This window comes from Odocoileus virginianus, chromosome 20 (assembly GCF_023699985.2).
Source record: "Odocoileus virginianus isolate 20LAN1187 ecotype Illinois chromosome 20, Ovbor_1.2, whole genome shotgun sequence".
Taxonomy (NCBI): domain Eukaryota; kingdom Metazoa; phylum Chordata; class Mammalia; order Artiodactyla; family Cervidae; genus Odocoileus; species Odocoileus virginianus.
Genome location: NC_069693.1, coordinates 8975894 through 8997623, shown reverse-complemented (window position 1 = coordinate 8997623; position 21730 = coordinate 8975894). Strand labels below are relative to the sequence as shown.

Sequence of the window (21730 nt, the reverse complement as noted above, 5' to 3'; positions counted from 1 at the left end):
GCTTGTGCACAGGGCCCATGCCCCCAGCCTTCTAGAGTGATCCCCCCACTTTCCACACTGAGTCTGGTTCCACCTACAGAACCTTTATTGAGCGCCTGCCCTGTGGAGGGATGTGTGTGATGGGAACCCCCCACACCAGCCCCCGGGACACCCCCACTTCCCTCTGACACCCATCTGTTGGGCATCTGTGACACCCTGCAGCGCGGGGACCCCAGTCTCCCCAGCACCAGCCCCCAGCACAGGCAGCAGCTGGGGGCGTCTCTGGGCTGGGGTGCCATGAGGCTCGTCTGGGATTGGGACCTGGGGCTCCTCAAGGTTTCTGGATCACCACCTGGAACTTACCTGGAAGAGAAGGGCTGGCCTGAGCTCAAGGCTGGGGCCGGAGTGGAGAGAGAGGAGGAACCCTAGCCGCTCTGAGCCGTTCACCCGGGCCCTGCACCCTCAGCCCCGGTGGCCCTGGCTGGACCTCGTTTCCTCACTGGCCTGAGATGATGGTGCCCCAGCCCCACCCCCGGCCTGCGCCCCAGGGCTGTGTGGGTGGCTGGGGGCACGAAGGTCAGGCACGTAGGTTGTGGGGGAGGGACCTGGCCCAGTTTTCAGTTGCACGTGTACCTCGGATCCTTCCACCTGGGGCCCCAGCCCCCCGTGACGCGTGGCCCTGGGGATCGGTAGAGGGGAAGACACCCGAGGGAAGGGGGCATGGAGGGCTGGCCCCCAGGTAAGGGTGGGGCCTCGGCTTGTCCGATGGAGGGCACTGTGGGCCAGCGGGGCCCCGGCGTCAGGAGGACACCCGCTCACACTGGCTGCCTTTGGAGCCTCTCAGCCCAGCACGCCACCACCCCCCACCCAGGTGACTTCAATTGTGTCCACCTGGGTTCTCGCGCTGGGAAGAGTGTTGGAAACCACTAGCCCAAGTCCTTGTCATGGGCTCTCTCCTCCAGGCTGGCGTGCCCCAGGGAGGCAGTCTAGGAAGACATTGGGGCAGGGCCATGGATGGGCTGCACCAGCTGTGTGGCCTGGGCCCGTGACTTCAGCTCTCTGGGCCACAGATTCCCATCTGCAGAGGGGCTGGGTAGCCCGGCCCCACCTCCACGGCCCCTGGGAGCAGCGGGGCAGGGGGCGCCCCCTGGCACACTCGAGGGATGGGAACCTCCCCCCACCCCAACTCACAGGCGGGCAGGGCTGCCACGGAGGCGGTGACCAGGCTCTTGACGCCCAGGGTGCTGAGGGTGCCACGCAGGAGGCCGCAGGTGAAGGCCAGGAACTGGGGGCGGGGGACACGGGTCACCATGGGCAGAGCAGGGGGAGGCCAACACCCTGGGGCCACGCCAGGCTTGAGGGTTCGCGAGGGGAGGGGGGTCCGCCTCCCTCTCCTGGGGTCCTGGGCTTGGGAAGAGGCCTGTCTCAGGCCAGAGTCCCGCCCGGTACCTTGGGCGCTTCCTCCAGGTACTGCAGACCCGAGGCCATCCGGACGAGGAGGGGGAAGCTGTTGTCCTGCAGGACGTAGGTCCCCTGGGGACAGAGGAGGGTCCGAAGGAGCCAGGGTGGTGCCTGTACCTTTGTGGGGGGGGGGTGCCGAGGGGAGGCAAGGGCCCAGCGCCACCACCCTAAGGTCTGGAAGGACCCTTCCCTCAAAACGGCTGTGGTAGTCTCTGGCCGTCCTTCGGGGCTGTACAAGGACCCGCGGGCCTTCCGATCAGGGCCTGGTGTCCCCCCCGCCCCGATCCCCTGCTGCATGACTTCCAGGGTGCCCAGTGGGGAGAAGGTGCAACCCAGGCCATTGGGCCACCAGCCGGGCCCAGCGTGGGCGCCTAATGGGAACGAGGCCTGGGTGCAGACAAGCAGCGTCAGGCCAAGGCAAGGCGGCCAGCCGCAAGGGGCCTGTCCTGGGTGGGGCTTGTGGGGAGGCCCCGAGGGGGGCTGGGCCTGCTGTGACTGCCCTGAGCCGGGGTCCCCTCCCTGGGTCTTGGGGGCTCCGGCCTCTGCCCGCTGTCTGGCCGGGGGGCACGCACCTGGTGGTTGGTGCGGAGGCTGTCCATCTGCTTGTGGAACACAGCCACCCACAGGTCTTTGCACAGGAACTTGAGGACGTCCAGCTCTTCCCTGAAGGCTAGTGTCTCCCGGGGCAGCCTGGGGGGGCAGCGGCAGACACCGTGGGGGTCGGGCTGGGGGAGCCCCAGGGTGAGGAAGAGGGAGGAGACCGGCCCGGGATCCTGTGTGCAGGAGGCACCCTCCCCGCCCGTTTGCCCAGGAAGGGACCCCACCGCGGGGCCTGCCCGCCTCTCACCTCTCGCCCAGGGCCTGGCCCACGCGGAAGCCCATGCCCTCCAGGACCAACAGGCTGGTCTTCTGTCCCTAGAAGCCCAGGGAAGGGAGGCTCAGGGGCCCTCGGCCACCTCCAGCCGGTGGGGCAGCTGAGGGGGGCTTGTGCATCCCTGCTGGTGCAGAGAGCTAAGACCCAGGATAGAGGGCTTCCTGAGTGGCAGGCTGGCTCCACAGACCGCACCGGCCCTCAGGCCCCACTTGCTCTCACTCCAGGAAAAATGGGGGTCTTGCCCAGGCTCAGCCTCACCCCTGTTGTCTTTCCTGGCAACTCCCATCACTTCCTGTGTGTACTTTTCAGCGTCCATCCTTAAACACCGTGTGGGGTAGCACCCCCGTCACTCCAGAAACTCAAGGTGACTTAGCCTGGGGCTCATGTGGCGAGCAAGGGGTGGGCCCCCGGCCCGGCCAGCAGGCGGCTGAAAAGTCAACTGTGATCATGGGGCCTTAACTATGAGCCGAGACTCCTGGGAGGGACCCCCCGGGACTCAGGGGAGACAGGGGTTCGGCGTGCTTGGCGAAGGCAGTGGTGGCCGAGTGGCCTTCCGGGGGGCCAGGCCAGGGTCCTGAGGTGGGGGGCAGAGGCGTGGGGACCGAACAGCAGGAGGCCACACTTGGTGTCCGTCCACGTGCCCTGGAGTGCGGACGGCGTGGCTGGAGGACAGCCGACCTGTGTGACCCAGAGAGAGCTGAGTGGCCCTGACTCAGGGCATCAGAAATGCCAGGACGGCATCAGGGGGGCCGGGCACACACCGGGGCGCATGAGAAACATGCTGAACGAGCAAAGTGAGGACTCAGGACCTGGGCCTATGCTATGCCAGATGCCTTGGCAGACCCCCCTCGTTTAACAGCCCCTTAAGGTAGGTTGTGTTTCACATTTTGGAGACCCAGGCGCAGAGGGGTTAGGTCAGACCTCCCAGAGGCACGTTCAGACCCGAGCAGGTCCGGCTCCTGCATGCAGCTGGCTGACGGGCAGGCGATCAGGGCAACACTCGCAGCTGTCTGTGCCCCGGGGAAGTGGCAAGGGCTGAGGTTGGCCGACGGGAGGTGCCAGGAGTGGGGCGGGTGTGGAGCAGAGATGCCCCGCGTGATGGCCCCTTCCTCTGCTGGGCCACGTGATAGTCAGACCCTGGCCCACCATTCCGCCTTCCTCCTGTGGGAACCGGGCCTGGGGAAGGACACAGCTTCCTGCCCGTGACTCTGACGTGTGCTCTCTGGTGTCCTCCGACACGGCAGGGCTGGCCGTGGTCGGGGGGTGCAGGCTGACTCGGTGACTAATGTGTTCGACGTCTGAGCTCGGCTGTGAGGGGCAGAGAGGGGAACACATGCCTGGTGGCTGGGTCCAGGGTCCAGATCCTTACCAGCTGTGGGCCTGGGGCGGTAGCCAGCTGCCCTGTGCCTCAGTTTCCTCCCATGTAAAACGAGGCCCTCGTGAGGATTAAAGGAGTGGATAAGTGCAAGCCCAGCACCCCGAGTCAGGCTCAGGATGCGGTACTGTCGTCATTTGCGGCCTCTGCACCTGTCAGCCTGCTGATGAGCTGATGGCGAAAGGGAAGGAAAAGCCCACGAAGGAGGGGCTCTGTCCTGTGGGCGGACGTATCTCAGCACCTGGTTCCCCGCCCGGCCCTCGCCAGGCCTCTGCCACTCTTGCATCACCTCCCTGCTCAGGGGAACTCCTGGCGGGGGGCCAGACGGGACTCCACTCTGTGTTCCCAGAAGCGCACCTTCTGGGACACAAGTGCACCTGTGTTCCCAGGACTCCCCATTCATCCCGCGGTCACTTCCTAGCTCCCCTCCAGGAGCTTGCACACCATGCCTAGTGGGGATGAAAAGCTGGTGACAGGCTTAAGGCGGGGGGCCCAATCTCCAGGGGTGGGTGACCGGCAGCTCGCAACACAGCTGCTGCTGGCCCCACGGTCCCAGCCTTCGAAAGAGGCTAGGTAAATATCTGCTGCACTGCAGAGACGGGGGGGTGGGGGTGGGGGTGGGGGTGGGGTGGGGGTGGGAGTGAGAGGGGGCATAAAGCCAGCAGGGGTGAGGAGAGGCAGTGGGGAGGGGAGCAGGGAGGAAGTGTGACGGGGGTGGGTTTTGGGGGAGGGGAGGGCGGCAGGGCTGGCACACCCCAGGCCCTGCAAAAGCTCCCGCGACACTAGAGGGTCATCACTGCTCCGGAGGGAGGGCGAGGGACCTCTCCCATCTTATCCTGAGCCTCTGGAGCCCGGGCCAGAGCCAGAGCGTTTCTGGGCTCCCTGCACCTGCCGCAACCAGAGCCCACGGAGAGGAACTGAGATGATGGGAGAAGCGGGGCAGGGGGACCCCCTCAGAGAAGGCTTATTTAGCATGGGCACCAAGGGCATCCATGAACAGCACTGGCGCTCGGAGGAAGGGACGAGCCGACAAGGGAACGTTTGTGGAAATGAACGTGGTGGCCAGAAGAAATCTCTTTGTGAGGGAGCCGAAAAAGAACTCTGCAAAGTCGCTAAAACTTCACAGATTGTTAAGGGGAAAAAAAGAAAAGAAAAGTTGACACGTGGAAAGAGACCCAGAAAGTCTACGATTCCTCTGAGCACCACAGATGGAACAACAACGGGAGAAGAAACAATGAAAGAGGAAAACGTGCTCAGCCGTGCTCGGCTAAAGGCGGATTCAGGCGTCCAGTCTGAAAAGGGCCAGAGCTCCAAGCAGGAGGAACGCCAAACAAGTAAACCACACTGCCTCCCCCGAGCCATCCTGGACTGCTGGGTGGGGGCGCTGCGTGCCGGGCCCCTCAGTTATCCGTGAGGTTCGGCCCCCACCGGTGGGGCCACTCTATGCTGGCCCAGGGCGGGGCAGTCCAGATCCTGCCTCAAGCACAGGGAGAAGGGATGACTTCTGACTTCCCCAGCATGAATGGCCTGAAGATGCAAAAGAAGTATGGCGGGGGGACTTCCCTGGTGGTCCCGTGGCTAAGACTCCAAGCTCCCAGTGCGGGGGCCCTGGGTTCGATCCCTGGTCAGGGAACTTGATCCCACATACTGCAACTAAGGATCCCGTGTGCAGCAACTAAAAGACCGAAGATTTGGCATGCTGCAACTAAGACTCGGTGTGGCCAAAGAAATAATTTTTTTTTTCTTTAAAAAAAGAAAGTATGGAGAGCGACCAGGCGGGAGCAAACCTCCCAACCTGTCGCCGGTCTTCTCCCCCATCATCCCCCCAGGCAGTCTCCACACCACCGCAGACCCCACCTTCTCCGCTGACACTCCAAGAGGGTCTCTCTGCCCGTCCCCTGTGCTCCGGGCTCCTCCCCTGCCCAATCTCCATCCCTTCTCATCCAGGTGGCCAGGGAGGGCCTCCGAAGAAGTAAATCTGAGCCAGCGACCTCAGGTTAAACGTTCTACGGCCCCCAGCACCCTCAGGACAGAGCCCCAGTTCGCTCACAGAGGCACCACGCCCTGATGCCATCCACGCTTTCAGGAACCAGGTGGTTTCCCAGGCTCTGGCCTGGGGACAAGGACTGCATCTGATGGCTGCTCCACCACCCCGCCCCGCCCAGGCCCTCCTGAGAGAAGGGACTGGCTAAGCGCTCACTGGGCTTAGGTGGACACGGGCCTGGCCCGCACGGCTGTTCCCGGGCCTCCAGAGGACAGCTCATTGCCACGCTGACTTAACTCCTTTGCCCACAGGTTCCCCTTGTCGTCAAAGCTCCTGAGATGGACAAACCACAGCCGCCTCCTCTTCCTCCTCCCCTGCCTCTTCCTCCCGGAACTTTTCCTGCTCAGATAACAAAGGCCCTTTGACCTTCCTGTTCCTCCAGCCAGCCTTCCACTCAAGCCATAACCCTCCAGGAGAATCCATTCAACAGCTACAAATAACCAGGCAGGACGTGGAGATCAAAAAGCCCTAAACAATGACTGTGGCTCCCGGGCGCCTGGCGGTCGGGGCAGAGATGAACCAGCCACCATCGCTTTCCTCAGAGGGCTCTGGAGCTGGTGCGGCTGCTGCCACAGACAAGCTCTGACCCGGATGCCCGAGTCCTGATTTTGCTTCTGATCCCGGAAAAACCCTTCCTGTCTGGTGCCTCAGTCTCCTCTCCTATAAAATGGGGTAATAACATCAACCCTGGAGGGCTGTTCTGAGGACGAAATCAGATAAAGCACTGTGCTGGAGCCATGAGAAGTATCCCAAGAGGCAGACAGGACACTTGCTGGACCAAAGATAAGGAGCAGAGAGGGGAGGGGCCAGGAGCAAAAGAGAAAAGACTGCGGGAAAACCAGGCAGCTGCCCACAACGTGCCTCTGAGAAGCAGAGTTTGCCAGCTTGAAGGTATGTGGGGAGATGGCAGTCCTCACTCTGGCTGCACACGGGAACCACCCAGGAGCTCTGAGGGCCAATGTCCAGGCCACCTCCCAGCCCAGCTCTGCTGGAATCCCTGGTGTGGGGACCCCAGCATTGGGGCCGCAGAGGCAGCCGTGCAGAGAGCCACTGCCAAAGGTCAAGGGCACACTCGTGCTCTGAAAACCCTGTGCTGAGCAAAGCTGAGTAACCACATGTCCCCCACACTTGCTCGGCCACATCAAAATCCTCCCAAGAGTGTCAGGGAAGATGCTGAGACAGGTGAGTTTATAGCACAGGTTTTGGAAGTGGGAGGCCCAGTTACATTCCTGACTCTGCCACTTGACAGCAAAGACTCCATCCATCAAAGCCTCTGTTCCTCTCTACAAAGCGGGCAGGATCATGCTGACCTCCGTGGTTGTTAGGCGGATCAAATGAAATCAGGAAGGTGAGGCCCCGGCAGACACCTGGTGGGCGTTACTGTTGGCCACAATACTAAGTGAACCCCAGTCCCTACCCTCACCCTCCACAGCACAGGGGCTGCGCTCACTTTTTAAACAGACCCACAATGGGATTTCCCTGGTGGTCCAGTGCTAAAGAATCTGCCTGTCAGTGTAGGGGACACGGGTTCCATCCCTGGTCCTAGAAGGTTTCACACGCTGTGGGGCAACTAAGCCCATGCCCCACATCTACTGAGCCCATGTGCCACAAACACTGAAGCCTGCACACCCCAGAGCCCGTGCTCCACAAGAGAAGCCATGCCAGTGAGAAGCACCGCAACTAGAGTAGACCCTGCTCACTGCAACTGGACAAAGCCCAAGTGCACCAACAAAGACACAGCACAGCCAAAAGCAAACAAATAATAAATTAAAAAGTATATACATCCATTCTGAGGACCTACTATATGGTGGTCAACGCAGACCTGGTCCCTGCCCACACCACACAGCATGAAGCCTGGCAGAGGAGACAGCAGTAATTAAAGGATCATAATTCAGATTTTTATGGTGGTGTGGGGAGGGGGAATGTGCAAACAGAACAAAGATACCGCCATTTCCACTGAGAGCTTCCCTGAGGAAGGGACATTTGAACTGAAGGATTAATAGGTGTCAACGTAGTATCGACGCGGCAGGTAAAATAAGCTGGAAGATGAAGAAGGGGGCTGGTATGGAGTAGAGAGGAGGGAAGCCACATGGCAACAGGGAGGGGACAGATGGGAACTGTATTTAGACAGTGGAACTGGCTGGGCCTGACTGATGGCTGGAGGTGAGGGAGTAAAGGTGGTTATTGGAGACCCCTGGGTTCCTTGTTTGAACGCCAGGATGGATGGGGCTCTGGGACACTGCAACCCTCTCCCTGACACACAGGCAAGTGCACTTTCCCTCCCCCAAGTGTCATCATTCTCATAGCATCTCCCCAAGGTACAATATAGATGCATTTATCTGATTCGTCTATTTCCCCCACTACAACGTAAGCTGCAGAAGGCAAGAGTTTTGCACAGTTTGCTGAGTAATCTCCAGCCCCTACAGCAAGGCCTGGCACCTTGCATGTTTTAATAGTTAAAGAGTTTGTTGAATCTATGTTGGGATGATAACAAGCAACAGCCTTGTTAGGGCTCCTGGATTGGGAAGGAAACACAGATCAATAAAAATGTCTTGCATATTGATGATGATGATACAATAATAATGAAAGAAGTGGGTATAATACCCACTTATTAAGCATCTACTTTCTCCCTAAACTTTCTTCTTAGTACCAGATTTTAAAACAGAGTTCCATGTTTTGAGGGCTTATGATGTGTTAGATATGGCACTAAGTGCTTTAAAGTCTGAGCATTTTTCATAAGGACCAACTTTCAAAATTCCAAGCACGCTCTAAGGCCTCCTCTTGCCTGGAATATTCTTCCCCCTACTTATCCCCAGGGCTTGCTTCTTCCCCTCTTTTCCTCAGAAAGGCCTTCCTCCACCAGCCACCAGCCACCACTCCATCCCTTTTCTCTCCCTGATTCTACTTAAGTTTTCTTTATAGGACTTCTCACTAGCAGGTGGCACATTTATTGCTATTTTTATTGTTCGCCTGGGTGCCCTGCTCAGTTGTGTTAAACTCTTTGTGACCCCAGTCCGATAGCCTCCTCTGTCCGTGATATTTTCCCTGCAAGAATACTGGAGTGGGTTGCCGTTTCCTCCTCCAGGGGATCTTCCCAATCCAGGAATCCAGCTCAGGTCTCCTGCATTGGCAGGCGGATTCTTACCACTGAGTCACCTGGGAAGCTCATTGTTTGTGTAAATTTCCTACTAAAAGGTTAAGCTTTGTGAGGACAAGGAAGCAAGTGCCTGGGAAACAGTAAGTGCTCAGTAAGTTTGTTGAATGAATGTCTCACCGAGCCTTAGGTGCGGTTATGATCCCATTTTACAAGGGAGTAAACTGAGGCACGCAGATCGCATCACTGGCTTTCATACACAGGGTGAGTGGCACAGGCGGAATTTAACCCAGGCAGTAAGTCCTCAATATATACCAAGCAATCGTAATTACTACCCTCTTACTCTGTGTCAGGTTTTGAGCTAGGAGCTTGTCCCTGAGTTGTCTCGCACAGTTTTAGGAGTAACCCGCGAGGGCGGCCCTGTCCGGACCCGGCTTTGCAGAGGCGGAAGCCGGCAGTGGAGGTCTCTCCGCAATCAGGAGCGGGGCGGGTATTCGGCCCGGACCGCTGCCTTGCCATCCGCGCCTCCCGGGGGCCTCGACTGGCTTTCCAGCCGCGGCCCGTGGCTCCTCCCCACCAGGACCCGGCGCTCACCCCGGGGCCGGGGTCTGGATCTTGAGCCCACAGCTCCGCTACCATCTCGGTGTGCAGAAACTCGAACAGTGCGGGGTCGGCCATGCGCGGGTCTCAGTCGCCTAACAACCGCTCAGCGTCTCGTGTTCTCATTGGCCCAGTTGGGCAAGCCCCGCCTTCTGCTTCTTAAGTGCGGCCCGCCCACCCCTGCTTCCATTCGTGTTTCAGGCTAGCCCCGCCTTCCGTTCCTGGGCTCTCGTGGTGCGCGCGTGAACCGGGGAGGGCCTGCTTTGTCTGTATTGGCCGCACGTGACAAGCACCTCCGCCCTTCCAGCTGTTTCTTCACCGTTTCCGGGTTCGTGAGCGTTTCCATTGGTCGAGTCGCTGGTTACACGCGACAGCTCATCTTTTAGACTCTCTATTTGTCCACTCTTCTCGCAGCACAACCCGGAAGCGCCAGCCCAACCGCTTTCCTATTGGCCGTGCCCTTATTCACGTGGCTCTTTACAGACGCCCCAACATCTAGTCCGGAGGGCTTACTTCCTGGTTGGTAGTTGGGCGGCCCAGGAGATAGGCCGCCAACACCCGCCCAACTTTCTCCCCTATTGGTTGGGGCTGCCGCGCTCCTCGGTAAAGACGCCGTACTTCGGATAGGTAGAGGATCCCGCAGGCTCGGAGCTCTGGTGACCCGGTACGGTCTTCGGTGATAACGCTCCCCCCCAACCCGCCCCTCGTGCATCCTCCCCCGAGTCCAGTTGGACTGTTACCCTTTCTGTGATGGAGGCCCTGGTTCCTGAGCGTCTCAGAAACCCGTGTGCTTCAGAACCCGTCACATGCTAAGAGGACAGTGCGGAGGGTGTGGCCTCTGCTAGGAAGCAAAATCGGGAAGAATTTAGTTTAGGATTCCGGGACCTCGTGTCTCAAGAGTCTTGATCGAGCTGGTGGTCCTCAGTTTTCCCATCAGTACACTGAAGAGGCAGAGTCCAGTAGTTCCTACCATCATTAGGGATGATGGGCTCAGTTTGCAGAGACTGAGGCCCAGGCAGGCAGTGACCCCAAATTAAGATAGTGGAGGAGGTGAGAATCCAGAAACTGCGGCTTTTAACCACGGCAGGGCGCCCGCCTCTCATATCATCCTTTCCCGCGTCTTCTCCCTAGCTCGCGCCATGGAGTCTCAGAGTCGTCCGCGGAGGCCGCTGCGGAGGCCTGAGACTTTGGTTCAGGGGGAAGCGGCTGAGTCGGACTCGGATCTCTCTGCGTCCTCGTCGGAGGAGGAGGAGCTGTACCTGGGCCCTTCGGGCCCGACGCGTGGCCGCCCCACGGGACTGCGAGTGGCTGGGGAGGCCGCGGAGACCGACTCAGACCCGGAGCCGGAGCCGAAGGCCGCGCCGCGGGACCTGCCTCCGCTCGTGGTGCAGCGGGAGACGGCCGGGGAGGCCTGGGCGGAGGAGGAGGCCCCGGCGCCCGCCCCCGCGCGCTCGCTGCTGCAGCTCCGGCTGGCTGAGAGCCAGGCGCGGCTGGACCACGACGTAGCGGCCGCGGTGAGCGGCGTGTACCGCCGCGCGGGCCGTGATGTGGCCGCCCTGGCCGGTAGGCTGGCGGCTGCCCAGGCAGCGGGATTAGCTGCAGCCCACAGCGTGCGTCTGGCGAGGGGGGACCTCTGCGCGCTGGCGGAGCGTCTGGACATCGTGGCCAGCTGCTGCCTGCTGCCCGACATCCGCGGTGTGCCGGGGACCGAGCCTGAACAAGACCCGGGATCGAGAGCCTAGCCATGACCCACTGTCTCCACTGACTGTGCCCTGGGGGTAGGCCTTGCGGCCTCTTGACCTGGCTCTCTGCTCTGTTTAGCCACCCACCCATCTTGCTGTCACCCTCAGGGATAACCTCGCCCCTGGATAATGCTGTGTGTGTGTGTGTGTGTGTGTGTGTGTGTAGCCCTGCTGGACCCTCGCCCCTGGATAATGCTGTGTGTGTGTCTGTGTGTGTGTAGCCCTGCTGGACCCTCGCCCCTGGATAATGCTGTGTGTGTGTGTGTGTGTGTGTGTGGCCCTGCTGGACCCTCGCTGTGTGTGTGTGTGTGTGTGTGTGTGTGTGTGTGTGTGGCCCTGCTGGACCCTCGCCCCTGGATAATGCTGTGTGTGTGTGTGTGTGTGTGTGTGGCCCTGCTGGACCCTCGCCCCTGGATAATGCTGTGTGTGTGTGTGTGTGTGTGTGTAGCCCTGCTGGACCCTCGCCCCTGGATAATGCTGTGTGTGTGTGTGTGTGTGTGTGTGTGTGTGTAGCCCTGCTGGACCCTCGCCCCTGGATAATGCTGTGTGTGTGTGTGTGTGTGTAGCCCTGCTGGACCCTCGCCCCTGGATAATGCTGTGTGTGTGTGTGTGTGTGTGTGTGTAGCCCTCCTGGACCGTAGCATCTGGTTCCTCCCCCTGGGCTTGACCTTTTCTTCCTGGTTCAGAGGTTGTGTCTGAAACTTGACTCCAGCTCCTGGGTACCTAGCTTCCCTTTGATCTGCCTCTCTCTTAAGGGCTCATGGAGCCTCATCTTTCTTTTCTCTGCCTTCCTCAGTTTGGTTTATGTTCACAGGGGCTGGACCTGCTTTCTCCCCACGGTAGCCCCAGAATCCGGTTGAATGTCGATTCCCTGATATCTTCCTTTACTCCGTTTACTCCCTCAGCTCTGTCTCTCCTCCTTGCCCCGCTTCTGGAATTTTGTCCCTCTAATTTGGACCCTTTTTCTGCTCCCCAGGCTTGGCCTTCATTCCGTCTCCACCTTCTGGTCCTTGCTCTGCCACCTCTTGGCTCCTTCTCCTTGGGCTTAGCCCTGCCCTCTTGGCCTCATCTTGTTTCCTGGGTCCAGCTGTACCCTTAGTTTTGGTTCTGCTTCTTTCTGCTTCTCCCATTCTGTTTAAACTACCTGCTTCCTTCTGGACTCCAGGGATCCCCTATGATTTTCTTCAGGTCCAAGATGAGGCTCCCTCCTGACCCAAGGAGGTCCCCTCCCAGCTATCCAGGCCCAAGGTGATGTCTCCTCCAGGCCCAAATTGGTGTATCCTTCCCACCCCCTAGGCCGAGATTATGCCTTCTGCCCAAGCTCCAGGTATGAGCTCCAGGCCTTGGCCTGACTTACCAGGCTGAGAGTGCCCCCAGTACAGACTCGCCCTGGAACTTTATGTGCAATATGACACCACTTTGCAGATAAGGACCACAGTGTAGTTTGTTTGTTCACTGTGTTCCTTGGAGGCTATGGATGCTAAACGGCTTGGATTTCTGGGTTAGCTCCTTCTGTCTCCTCCTCCTCACTGCTCCCTCCTCTCCCAGCCCCTGCCCCTCAGTCCCATTCACTTGTATTCCCCTCCCCCACTCTCTTATCCCAACCTGAGCTGAGATCTGAGCTCCCAGGATGAAGAAGTGCTGAGGAAGAGCGTTGTATGGCAAACTCATTAAGACTCAAGACATTCACTGATATGATCAGTTCCTCTTATCTCCCCATCTAAGCTGGGGGCCTGTCGGTTGGCGATTCTACTGCAAATGTGAGTCCCAAGAAAGGGATCCTTCCCACCTGGCAGGTTGAAAGTAGACCTGTAACTAGGAAATTAGGGCCCCAAGTTTTTTCACCCTGGTTCTGCGCTTACATGTATTTTGTTCATTCACCACACATTTACTGAGCTCCTGCTCTGTGCCTGTCCTGAGCCAGCCACTGGGGATGCCCCACCCAGGCTGGGCCCTCTCAGAGCTGACGATCCACTCGGGAAGACAGACATGAAAATATTATTGTAAAAAAAAGAAAAAATATTATTGTATAAGTGGATAGTTTTAATAATTGTAATTTAACTTTGACTGTAATTTTTTTGGCATTGTGGTTAGTACCCTAAAGAAATGCAGGAGTTTTGTGAGAGTGTAACTGAAATCTGTCAGACTTTGTTTGGAGGATGGTCAGATGGCTTCCGTGAGGAAGTGATGAGTGAATTTGAGCCAAACCCTGAAGGTGTGAAAAGATGAAACATGTTGGGTGAAAAAGTGTTGTGAGCAGCATATGCAAGGGCCCTGAATCAGAAGAGGGCACAGCCTATTTAATAACAGAAGAGGGTGGTATCTTCTCATCTCTACCTGGAACGGGGAGGCCAGGGGAGGTGGGGGTGGTGAGTGCTGTGCTAGCAGGGGCCAGACAAAGCTGGGCTTTTAAACCAAGTAAAAATCCTTGGTCTTTATTGAACAGCCAACAAGCAGAGAATGATGCCATCTGGTAAATGTGTTGTGTGAAGGAGCCTCAGTCTGGTGCTTCTGCAGTGTGGTTGCCTCTGAAAAATACCCAAAGATACTGGTTTTGAAATCAAACGTCCTTTTTTAAATGTACAGCTGAGCTCAGAGCATGGGAAATCTGTACCCAAATTGCAGAGGTAGCTTCAAACCACAGTTGTCCTGATAGTATTTGCCAATACCAGATATTCAAATCCTTGTTGTTTTTTTTTAAATAATTTATTGAAGTGTAGTTGATTTACAGCGTTGTGATAATTTCTGCTGTGCAGCAAAGTGATTCAGTTATTTTTGTTGTTCAGTCGCTCAGTCATGTGACCCCATGGACTGCATGCAGCATGCTGGACTTCCCTGCCTTTCACTATTTCCCGGAGTTGACTCAAACTCATATCCATTGAGTCTATATATGTTTTTTTTCATGTTCATTTCCATTATGGTATATAACAGGATATTGAGTATAGTTCCCTGCGCTATGCAGCAGGACCTTGTTGTTTATTCTATATATAATAGTTTGCATCTGCTGACCCCAAACTCCCAATCCTTTGCTTCCCCACCCTCTTGGCAACTACACGTCTGTTCTCTATGTCTTTGAGTCTGCTCTGTTTTGTAAATAAGTTCATTGGTATCTTGTTTTAGATTCCACATGTAAGTGATATCATATAGTATTTATTTTTCTGTGTGACTTACTTCACTTAGTATGATCATTTTAGGTCCGTCCAGTTTGCTGCAAACGGCCTTTCATTCTTTGTCATGGCTGAGTAATATTCTGTTGTAGACATATATCACATCTTCTTTATCCATTCCCCTGTCAGTGGGCATTTACGTTGTTTTCACATCTTGGTTGTTGTAAGTAGTGCTCCTATGAACATTGGGGTGCTTGGGTGTTGTAAGTAGTGCTCCTATGAACATTGGGGTGCTTGTGTCTTTTTGAATTAATTATAGTTTTGTCTGGATTTACGCCCAGGAGTGAGATTGCAGGATCATATAAAATCTTGGATTTTAACAGCTGTTGGACCTTGGGCCAGGTGGTTTGGAGACAAGCAGAGGCCCCTGCATAAAACTTAGTCCCTTGAAGAACTACATCTTCAATGAAAGAATGTGGTAGGAAACTTAGAAAACTTGTCCATTTTGGCTTGGGCTGTGCATAAAGGGACTATTTCCTCAGGGAATTCGTGACTACAGGCCTTTCTTCAGGCCTGATTTGGGTTTGGTTTCACCCTTGTAGAGCAGTCCAGGAAGCCAGAAATGGACTGAAAGTAGGCCACAGCCAGGGGATACACCCTCAACTGGCCTCATTCAGAATTACAGCAGATTAATACAGACCAAACAAGCTCACAATTGAAAAATGCCAGGCGTACCTGATGATGAAGTAATGAACTAGTGTGGGCTGCTGGTTCCTTTCCCCAACTTCAGCCTTGGAGAAACTGGAAGACAGAACAAAATCAGGATTGGAGGAAAAGAAAAATGTTGAGGAGTCTTCAGGGACAAAGAGAATTCTGGTTCTGGCATAGTATACTGGTACTTATTTCTTTGTAATAAATGACCAAAAACTTAGTGGCTGAAAACAACTGTTTTATTATGCCCCAGATTCTGTGGGTCAGGAATTCCAGTCAGGCTCAACTGGAAGATTCTTTGGTTCCTTGGAGTAATGACTGAGGTCACTGAGGTGTTCAGCTGGCGAGTGGGCTGGCACAGAGAGCCCCACGTGATTTCACTCAGGTGCCTGACTACACTTACTCAGAGATTAGGCTCGCTGGCTGAAGTGTCTATGAGCCGCCGCCTCATATGGCTCAAGCTTCCTCCTAACATGGCAGCCCCTAAGTCATCAGATTCCTTACATAGCAGCTCAGCTCCAAATAAATTTCAGGTTTTTTACTTAAAACTTTATGCCACGCAGCATGTGGGATCTTGGTTCCCAACCAGGGATCAAACCCATGTCCCCAAAGCATGGAGTTTTAACCATGGACTGCCAGAGAAGTCCCCACATATATTTCAATGGACAAAGTAGAAGCACTCGGGAGTGTTGTAACAGTTACTAGCTAGTCAGTAAGTGCAGCCAAGATTCAAAGGCAGGAGTGGAGGGGAAGGAGACATGGACCTTTGATGAATGATAGTGTCCGCCTTTGTGGATCTATTTTGAAATCACTCGGGGGAGTGGATTGTGGAAGAGGCTTTGACTGTTTTGGTCCCTCTCTTTCACCTTGCCTTGGATAAATGATTGCCTGAGACAACAGCAGCGACCACGAAGACCCTCTGGGGAGGGTGAGGTCACATCAGGGGTGTTCCGGATTCCTGTTTCATTTAATGGGTTATAACATATTCCTGTCATTGCTTTGTGTCCAGTTTGGCCAGTAGGATCTCTTTTCGAGCTGGCTTCTGTGTCCTGTGACATTTCTCTATCATTGTATGAATGCTTTCTTGCTGTCCAGCACAGGATGATCTAGGCACATCTTGTATTTTTCTCTGCCTCAGCCTTGGAATCAGCCATCTGTGCATGGGTCCCTGGTTCCTTTTAGTGGGAAATGGTGTTTAGAAGCCAAGATGTGGGTGCTGGGTGTGCTCACTGCTAGTGAAGTATTGCTACTCCCAGGCCCTCTCAACGCACAGACCTAAAACAAAAACACAAACAAGGCAAGCAAAACTACGTAATCAAATAATAATTCAATAGTGCAGATAATTCAAAACAAAACTACGTATCCCCATACACACATCTTCAAATTGGTTTTATGTTTAGAGCGGTTCACAACAAAATTGAGTAGAAAGTACAGAGAATTCCCATATGCCCCCAACCCTGCCCCTCACAACCTCCCCCACTATCAATATCCCACACCTGAGTGGTACATTTGTTACAGTCGATGAACCTACATCAACATCATTACCACCCAAAGTCTACATTTTAGAATTCACACTTGTTATACATTCTATTGTGCATGCTTAGTTGAGTCTTGACTCCGCGAGCCTTATGGACCATAGCCTGCCAGGCTCCTCTGTCCATGGACTTCTCCAGGCAAGAATACTGGAATGGGTTGCCAATTCCTTGTCCTATAGATTTGGACAAATGTATAAATGATATGTATCTACCAGTAGAATGTCTATACGGAATAGTTTCCCTGCCCTAAAAATAATGTGTGTCCTGTCTCTTCCTCCTTCTCTTACCCCAGCCCCTTGGCAACAACTGATCTTTTTCATGTCTCCACAGTTTTGCCTTTTTGGGAATATCGTATAATTGGAATCTTAGAGTATGTAGCCTTTTCAGATAGGCTTCTTTTGCTTAGTAATATGCATTTAAGTTTCCTCCATGTCTTTTCATGGCTGGATAGTTCATTTCATTTTTTTTTTTTTTTTTTGGCTGATCACTGGACTTTATTAAGATACAATCACTGATAATTACACAGAAGCTACTTGCCTAAGCCGAAATCCTTGAGGTCCACATGAACTTAGTTACACAGATAAATGGCATGTTCGGAACCATAGGAAATAATCCCATGCCCAGGTGATGAAAGCTGGGGTGAATGAATCTGCACACTTATTTCTTAAACTGTCTGTGGGCCACACAGGGGTCCTTGTATGCCAGAAGTTGAAGAGCTCCTCTGTGCTGTACTGTTTCTGTGACCCGGAGGATACATGCTCATCACAGAGTTCTAGCTGCTCCCAAGCCTTTACACATTTCTCCAGCTGCTTGCATTGCGCTCTCACTGTTAGGGGATCCACTAATTCCTCCTCCTCTTCCTCCTCCTCCTCAGGGTCTCCGGACCCGATCAGCATCCTTTGTTCGTCCTTTAGCCCCATGTCCGGCTGTGTTTCTGGACTCAACACAAGCAGCAACAGCCTAGTTAATTTCTTTTTAGCACTGAATAATATCCCGTTATCTGGAGGTACCACAGTTTACTTATCCATGCACCTGCTCTAGAACATCTTGGCTGCCTCCAAATTTTAGCCGTTACAAATTTAAAGCTCCTCGTTTGTGTGCAGGTTTTTGTGTTGATACACATTTCAGCTCCTTTGGATAAATACCAAGGAGCACGGTTGTTGGCACACATTGTTTGTATTTCTTTCTATCCACTCTGGCATCACGGGTTCTAGTTCTCTCTAAAAGGGACTTTTAGAGGGCAAAATCCTACAAATCTAGAAAGCATGGAGGACGATGCCACATGTGCTTGGAAAGATGAAAAGCACACAGATGAGTGAAAAGATCTTAGCAGTCCTGATAAAAATAATCTAGAAAAGACCGACAGCTGAGAACCAAGCAATTTAAGCAGCAGAATTCCCTCAAACTGCAGGAATTGTTTGAAACAGCTACCGGGAAGGCAAAAATAAGTCGATTGAAAGTCTGCCTAAGCAGCAGCCAGATCCCTGATAACCTTTCCTAATTGCAAATGAGGCAGCCGCAGCTCCTCTGTTCTGGAAACAGTCCGGGGATTCATCCTGGGGGTGGAGGTGGTGGGAAGATATGAGAATATTTGTCCTGGATGGGGTGTGGTCAGTCCATTCTGAAAACAGGACTAAAAGAATGAATGTACACTGTTGCTCTACCTCACCTAAAACAGAAAAGTGAAGATACAGAAATGTAAGCTTCCAGGACTTCCCCGGTGGTCCAGTGGTTAGGGCTCCATATGGTCAATGCGGGGGGCATGGATGGGTTTGATCCCTGGTCTGGGAACTAAGATCCCACATGCCTTGCGACACAGCCAGGAGATAAAATTTAAAACATTTTAGAGGGGACCTACCACCATCTCAGGTCTCTCGGCCTCACCAGGACCCACAGGAGGGAGCTCACACCTGGGTCCTCTAATCCTTATGGGGAACCAGCCTTCTACTTCTGGGAGATCACCTGGAAGCAGGCAGGAAACAGCCTCCAAAACAGCACTGCCTCCTAGCTCCACAGTGGGATTATCCAGAAAGAGCCCCTAATGGAGGTCGAATTCCTCTCCTTCCACACCTCCTCCAGCATCACCAGGCTGAAGTCACCCCCACCTTCTCCAGAGATGCCATACAATGTACTTCTGACCCCAAGCCGGTCTTTGGGGGATTTCAGTGTGACTCCGTTTCCTTGATGTATTCATAAAATAGTTCATTCAGTGAAGACAATGAAGATTATTGACGATACTACCCTGCTTCTTCTGATGTCTTGCACCAGGAAGTGGTGTTTTTTTGGTCTTATGATGTAATCAGTGACATTTCACCTCCTGAATTTGAATGGATTATGGGACATGACCAACATCAGGCCGTAGACCTCTAAGATTGACAGGCCTGGGCTGGGTCGTGGTGAACTCCCCAAAGCAAATAGCGCCTGTGAGGTGGTCTTGCAGCAGCCAGTCACTGCTCTATTCTCATGACACCCCATCCTTGCTATAGAACTTTGAATTCGTATAAATCCATTACGGTGCCAATACAGTTTTTCTCTCATTTGCTCTTAAATTTTTTTTAAGAGAAAAAAGAAATGTAAGCTTCCTATTAGAGTTGGCCGACACCCTGCCTTGAACTGGGTCAATTTACACACACACAGCCCCCCACCGCCATTCCCTCGGAAGTGCCCATTTCCTTCCAGTGGCAAACACAGCGTCAGCACCGGGTTGTATGTTTGCCAATCTGATAGGTGAAAAATGGCACTCAGGGTAGTTTTAAATGGCAGGAAATGAAATTAAAACCACAGCATGACAACATTTCACGCCCATCAGGTTGGCAGCATTTTAAACGTCTTAACAATACCGATTATTGGTGTGGAAGTGAAGCAACGGAAGTTTTACAAGCTGTGGGTAAGAAATGGACATTGGCATGACTGCCTGGGGAGACAACTTAACCAATAGCTGATGATGTACCCACCCCACACCCCAGCTCATGTTCTGTGTTCATAGAAACACTGGTAAACGCCCATCAACAGGCGAACAAAGATATATGTTTTGGTATATTGATAAAGAATATTATACAGCAGTGAAATGGAATTAACTAAAGATCCCTCCAACAGAACATTGGGCTTCCCTGGTGGTTCAGTTGGTAAAGAATCCACCTGCAATGCGGGAGACCTGGGTTTGATCCCTGGGTTGGGAAGATCCCCTCAAAGAGGGCATGGCAACCCACTCCAGTGTTCTTGCCTGGAGAATCCCATGGACAGAGGAGCATGGCAGGCTGCAGTCCATGGGGTCGCAAAGAGTTGGGCACAAATGAGCAAGTAAGCACACAGAACATCAGAAGACCGAGGCAAACTGCAAAGGAATGCATCCAGGAGGCCATCCTTCATCTAAAGTTAAATAACAAGCAGATGACTGGTATGGGTTCCTGGGTTTGTAAGCACATGACCTATACATTTAAAGGAAAGTGGGAGCAATAAAAGATTCCCCAGTTGCTTCCTGTGGGCAAAGAGAAGGGTGTCACCAGTTGGCAGGTTTCACCTAAGTTGATGACATTTTGCCCTTGAACTGGATGGTCAAGACAGGGTTATTCAGGGCTTCCCTGGTGGTCCAGTGGTTAACAATCCCCCTTGCAATGCAGGGGACGTGAGTTCCATCCCTGACCTGGGAAGATCCCACATGCCGCAGAGCAGCTAAGCCCCTGCGCCACAGCTACTGGGCCTGAGTGCTGCAGCTACTCAAGTCCATGCATCCTAGAGCCTGCGCCCTGCAACAAAGGGAAGCCACCGAGATGAGAAGCCCGTCACCCAACGAAGAGGAGCCCCCGCTCTCCGCAGCTAGAAGAGGCCCGAGCACAGCAATGAAGACCCAACGCAGCCAAAAATATATATTTTTTTAAAGACAGGGGTGTTCCTTTTCCATGTTTGTTATTTGCATGTCATACATATTCCATAAGGCAAATAAAAAATAAAGGTAGGTATGCCGATAGAGAGAATGGCAGGGATAAAGCTCCTGAGGCTGGAGACTGGCATGCTAAGAGCTGGGGGCACAGGGAATGAAATGTGATGGAACAGTCAGCAGGGGCCAGACCAGACTGGGGACCCCCTTGAGAACTGGGTTGCTTTCTCCTGAGAACAATGGAGGATCATGGAAAGAATTTAAGCATGTAAGTTACACAGTCAGATTTGCACTTTGAAATGATTGTATCAGCTACGAGATGAAAAGCAGAGGGAAGCAAGGGTGGGGATGGTAAGCCCAGTCAGGAGTGATGACAAATGGAAATAATAATGGAGTGATGCTAGACTTCCCTGCTGGTCCAGTGGTTCAGACTTTGTACTTCCACTGAAGGGGGCATGGGTTCGATCCCTGGTCAGGGACCTAAGATCTGGCATGCCACGTGGCGTGGAAAAATTCATAAATTTTTAAAAAAGAGTGGAGTGATCCAAGTTCAGGTGTACAAAAACGGAGTCAATCAGCCATTGAGGATCTGGTCTCAAACACCTCTCTGCACCACTTCGAACTTGAACTTGCTTTGAACTGTGCTAGCTCCAAGGACACTACCAGCTGTAGTCAGAATAATACCTGCCACCTGCAAACTTATCCTCTCAAGGTCTCCCCTTGTAGCTGTGCAAGCATTTCAGATGCCAATCAACCCTTCCTTAACAAGTACTGTTACTTCTTGCCAACTCCAATTATAATTCTTGAGAAACAACTCATGTAACTGGCTGTAACTTTGCAGTGTTTGCCGTTTCAAGCTTCCCCTGTTTTGTAATCTAGAGCTTCCCATGTGGCACTAGTGGTAAAGAATCCAACTGCTAATGCAGGAGACACAAGAGATTTGGGTTTGATCCCTGCGTGGGGAAGATCCCCTGGAGGAGGACACGGCAACCCACTCCAGGATTCTTGCCTAGAGAATCCCATGGACCGAGGAGCCTGGTGGGCTACGGTCCATAGGGTTGCAAAGAGTCAGACACAACTGAATCAACTTCATGCAAGCATGCACTTTTTTGTTTGTTTTTTCTAAATATATATATTTTATTGAAGTATAGTTGATTTAATAATGTTTCAGGTGTACAACAAGGTCATCAGTTACACATGTACACATATATTATTTTTAAGATTATTTTCCATTATCTGTTATTGCAAGATAGGAAAATAGTTCCAGTGCTTCTTGGATCTGTGTCTCCTGGGCTGATGTTCTAACAAACCCTCAATAACTTCAATCAGGA

General features: G+C 53.6%; 2 protein-coding genes and 1 pseudogene across 4 annotated transcripts; 1 reads left to right on the top strand and 2 right to left on the bottom strand.

Moving 5' to 3' along the window:
- Positions 1 to 67: 67 nt before the first annotated feature.
- Positions 68 to 9729, bottom strand: TRAPPC6A (trafficking protein particle complex subunit 6A). 2 transcript variants are annotated; one of them, XM_020898215.2, is made up of 6 exons: positions 9422 to 9729; positions 2288 to 2355; positions 2013 to 2130; positions 1429 to 1512; positions 1171 to 1264; positions 68 to 342 (listed from the first exon to the last, which is right to left on the bottom strand). In XM_020898215.2, the coding sequence occupies exons 1-6, from the start codon at positions 9503 to 9505 to the stop codon at positions 311 to 313; spliced, it is 480 nt and encodes a 159-aa protein (XP_020753874.2). In that variant the 5' UTR covers positions 9506 to 9729; the 3' UTR covers positions 68 to 310. The 2 variants fall into 2 exon arrangements, with proteins under 2 accessions (XP_020753874.2, XP_020753876.2); XM_020898217.2 differs by lacking the exon at positions 2288 to 2355.
- Positions 9730 to 9904: 175 nt separating this feature from the next.
- BLOC1S3 (biogenesis of lysosomal organelles complex 1 subunit 3) lies at positions 9905 to 11458 on the top strand. Of its 2 annotated transcripts, none has more exons than XM_020898219.2 (2): positions 9905 to 10054; positions 10559 to 11458. In XM_020898219.2, the coding sequence occupies exon 2, from the start codon at positions 10567 to 10569 to the stop codon at positions 11167 to 11169; it is 603 nt and encodes a 200-aa protein (XP_020753878.1). In that variant the 5' UTR covers positions 9905 to 10054; positions 10559 to 10566; the 3' UTR covers positions 11170 to 11458. The 2 variants fall into 2 exon arrangements, with proteins under 2 accessions (XP_020753878.1, XP_020753877.1); XM_020898218.2 differs by having other exon boundaries at positions 9911 to 10091.
- A 5012-nt stretch (positions 11459 to 16470) lies between these two features.
- Positions 16471 to 21431, bottom strand: LOC139029833 (cytochrome b-c1 complex subunit 6, mitochondrial pseudogene; annotated as a pseudogene).
- Positions 21432 to 21730: the final 299 nt, after the last annotated feature.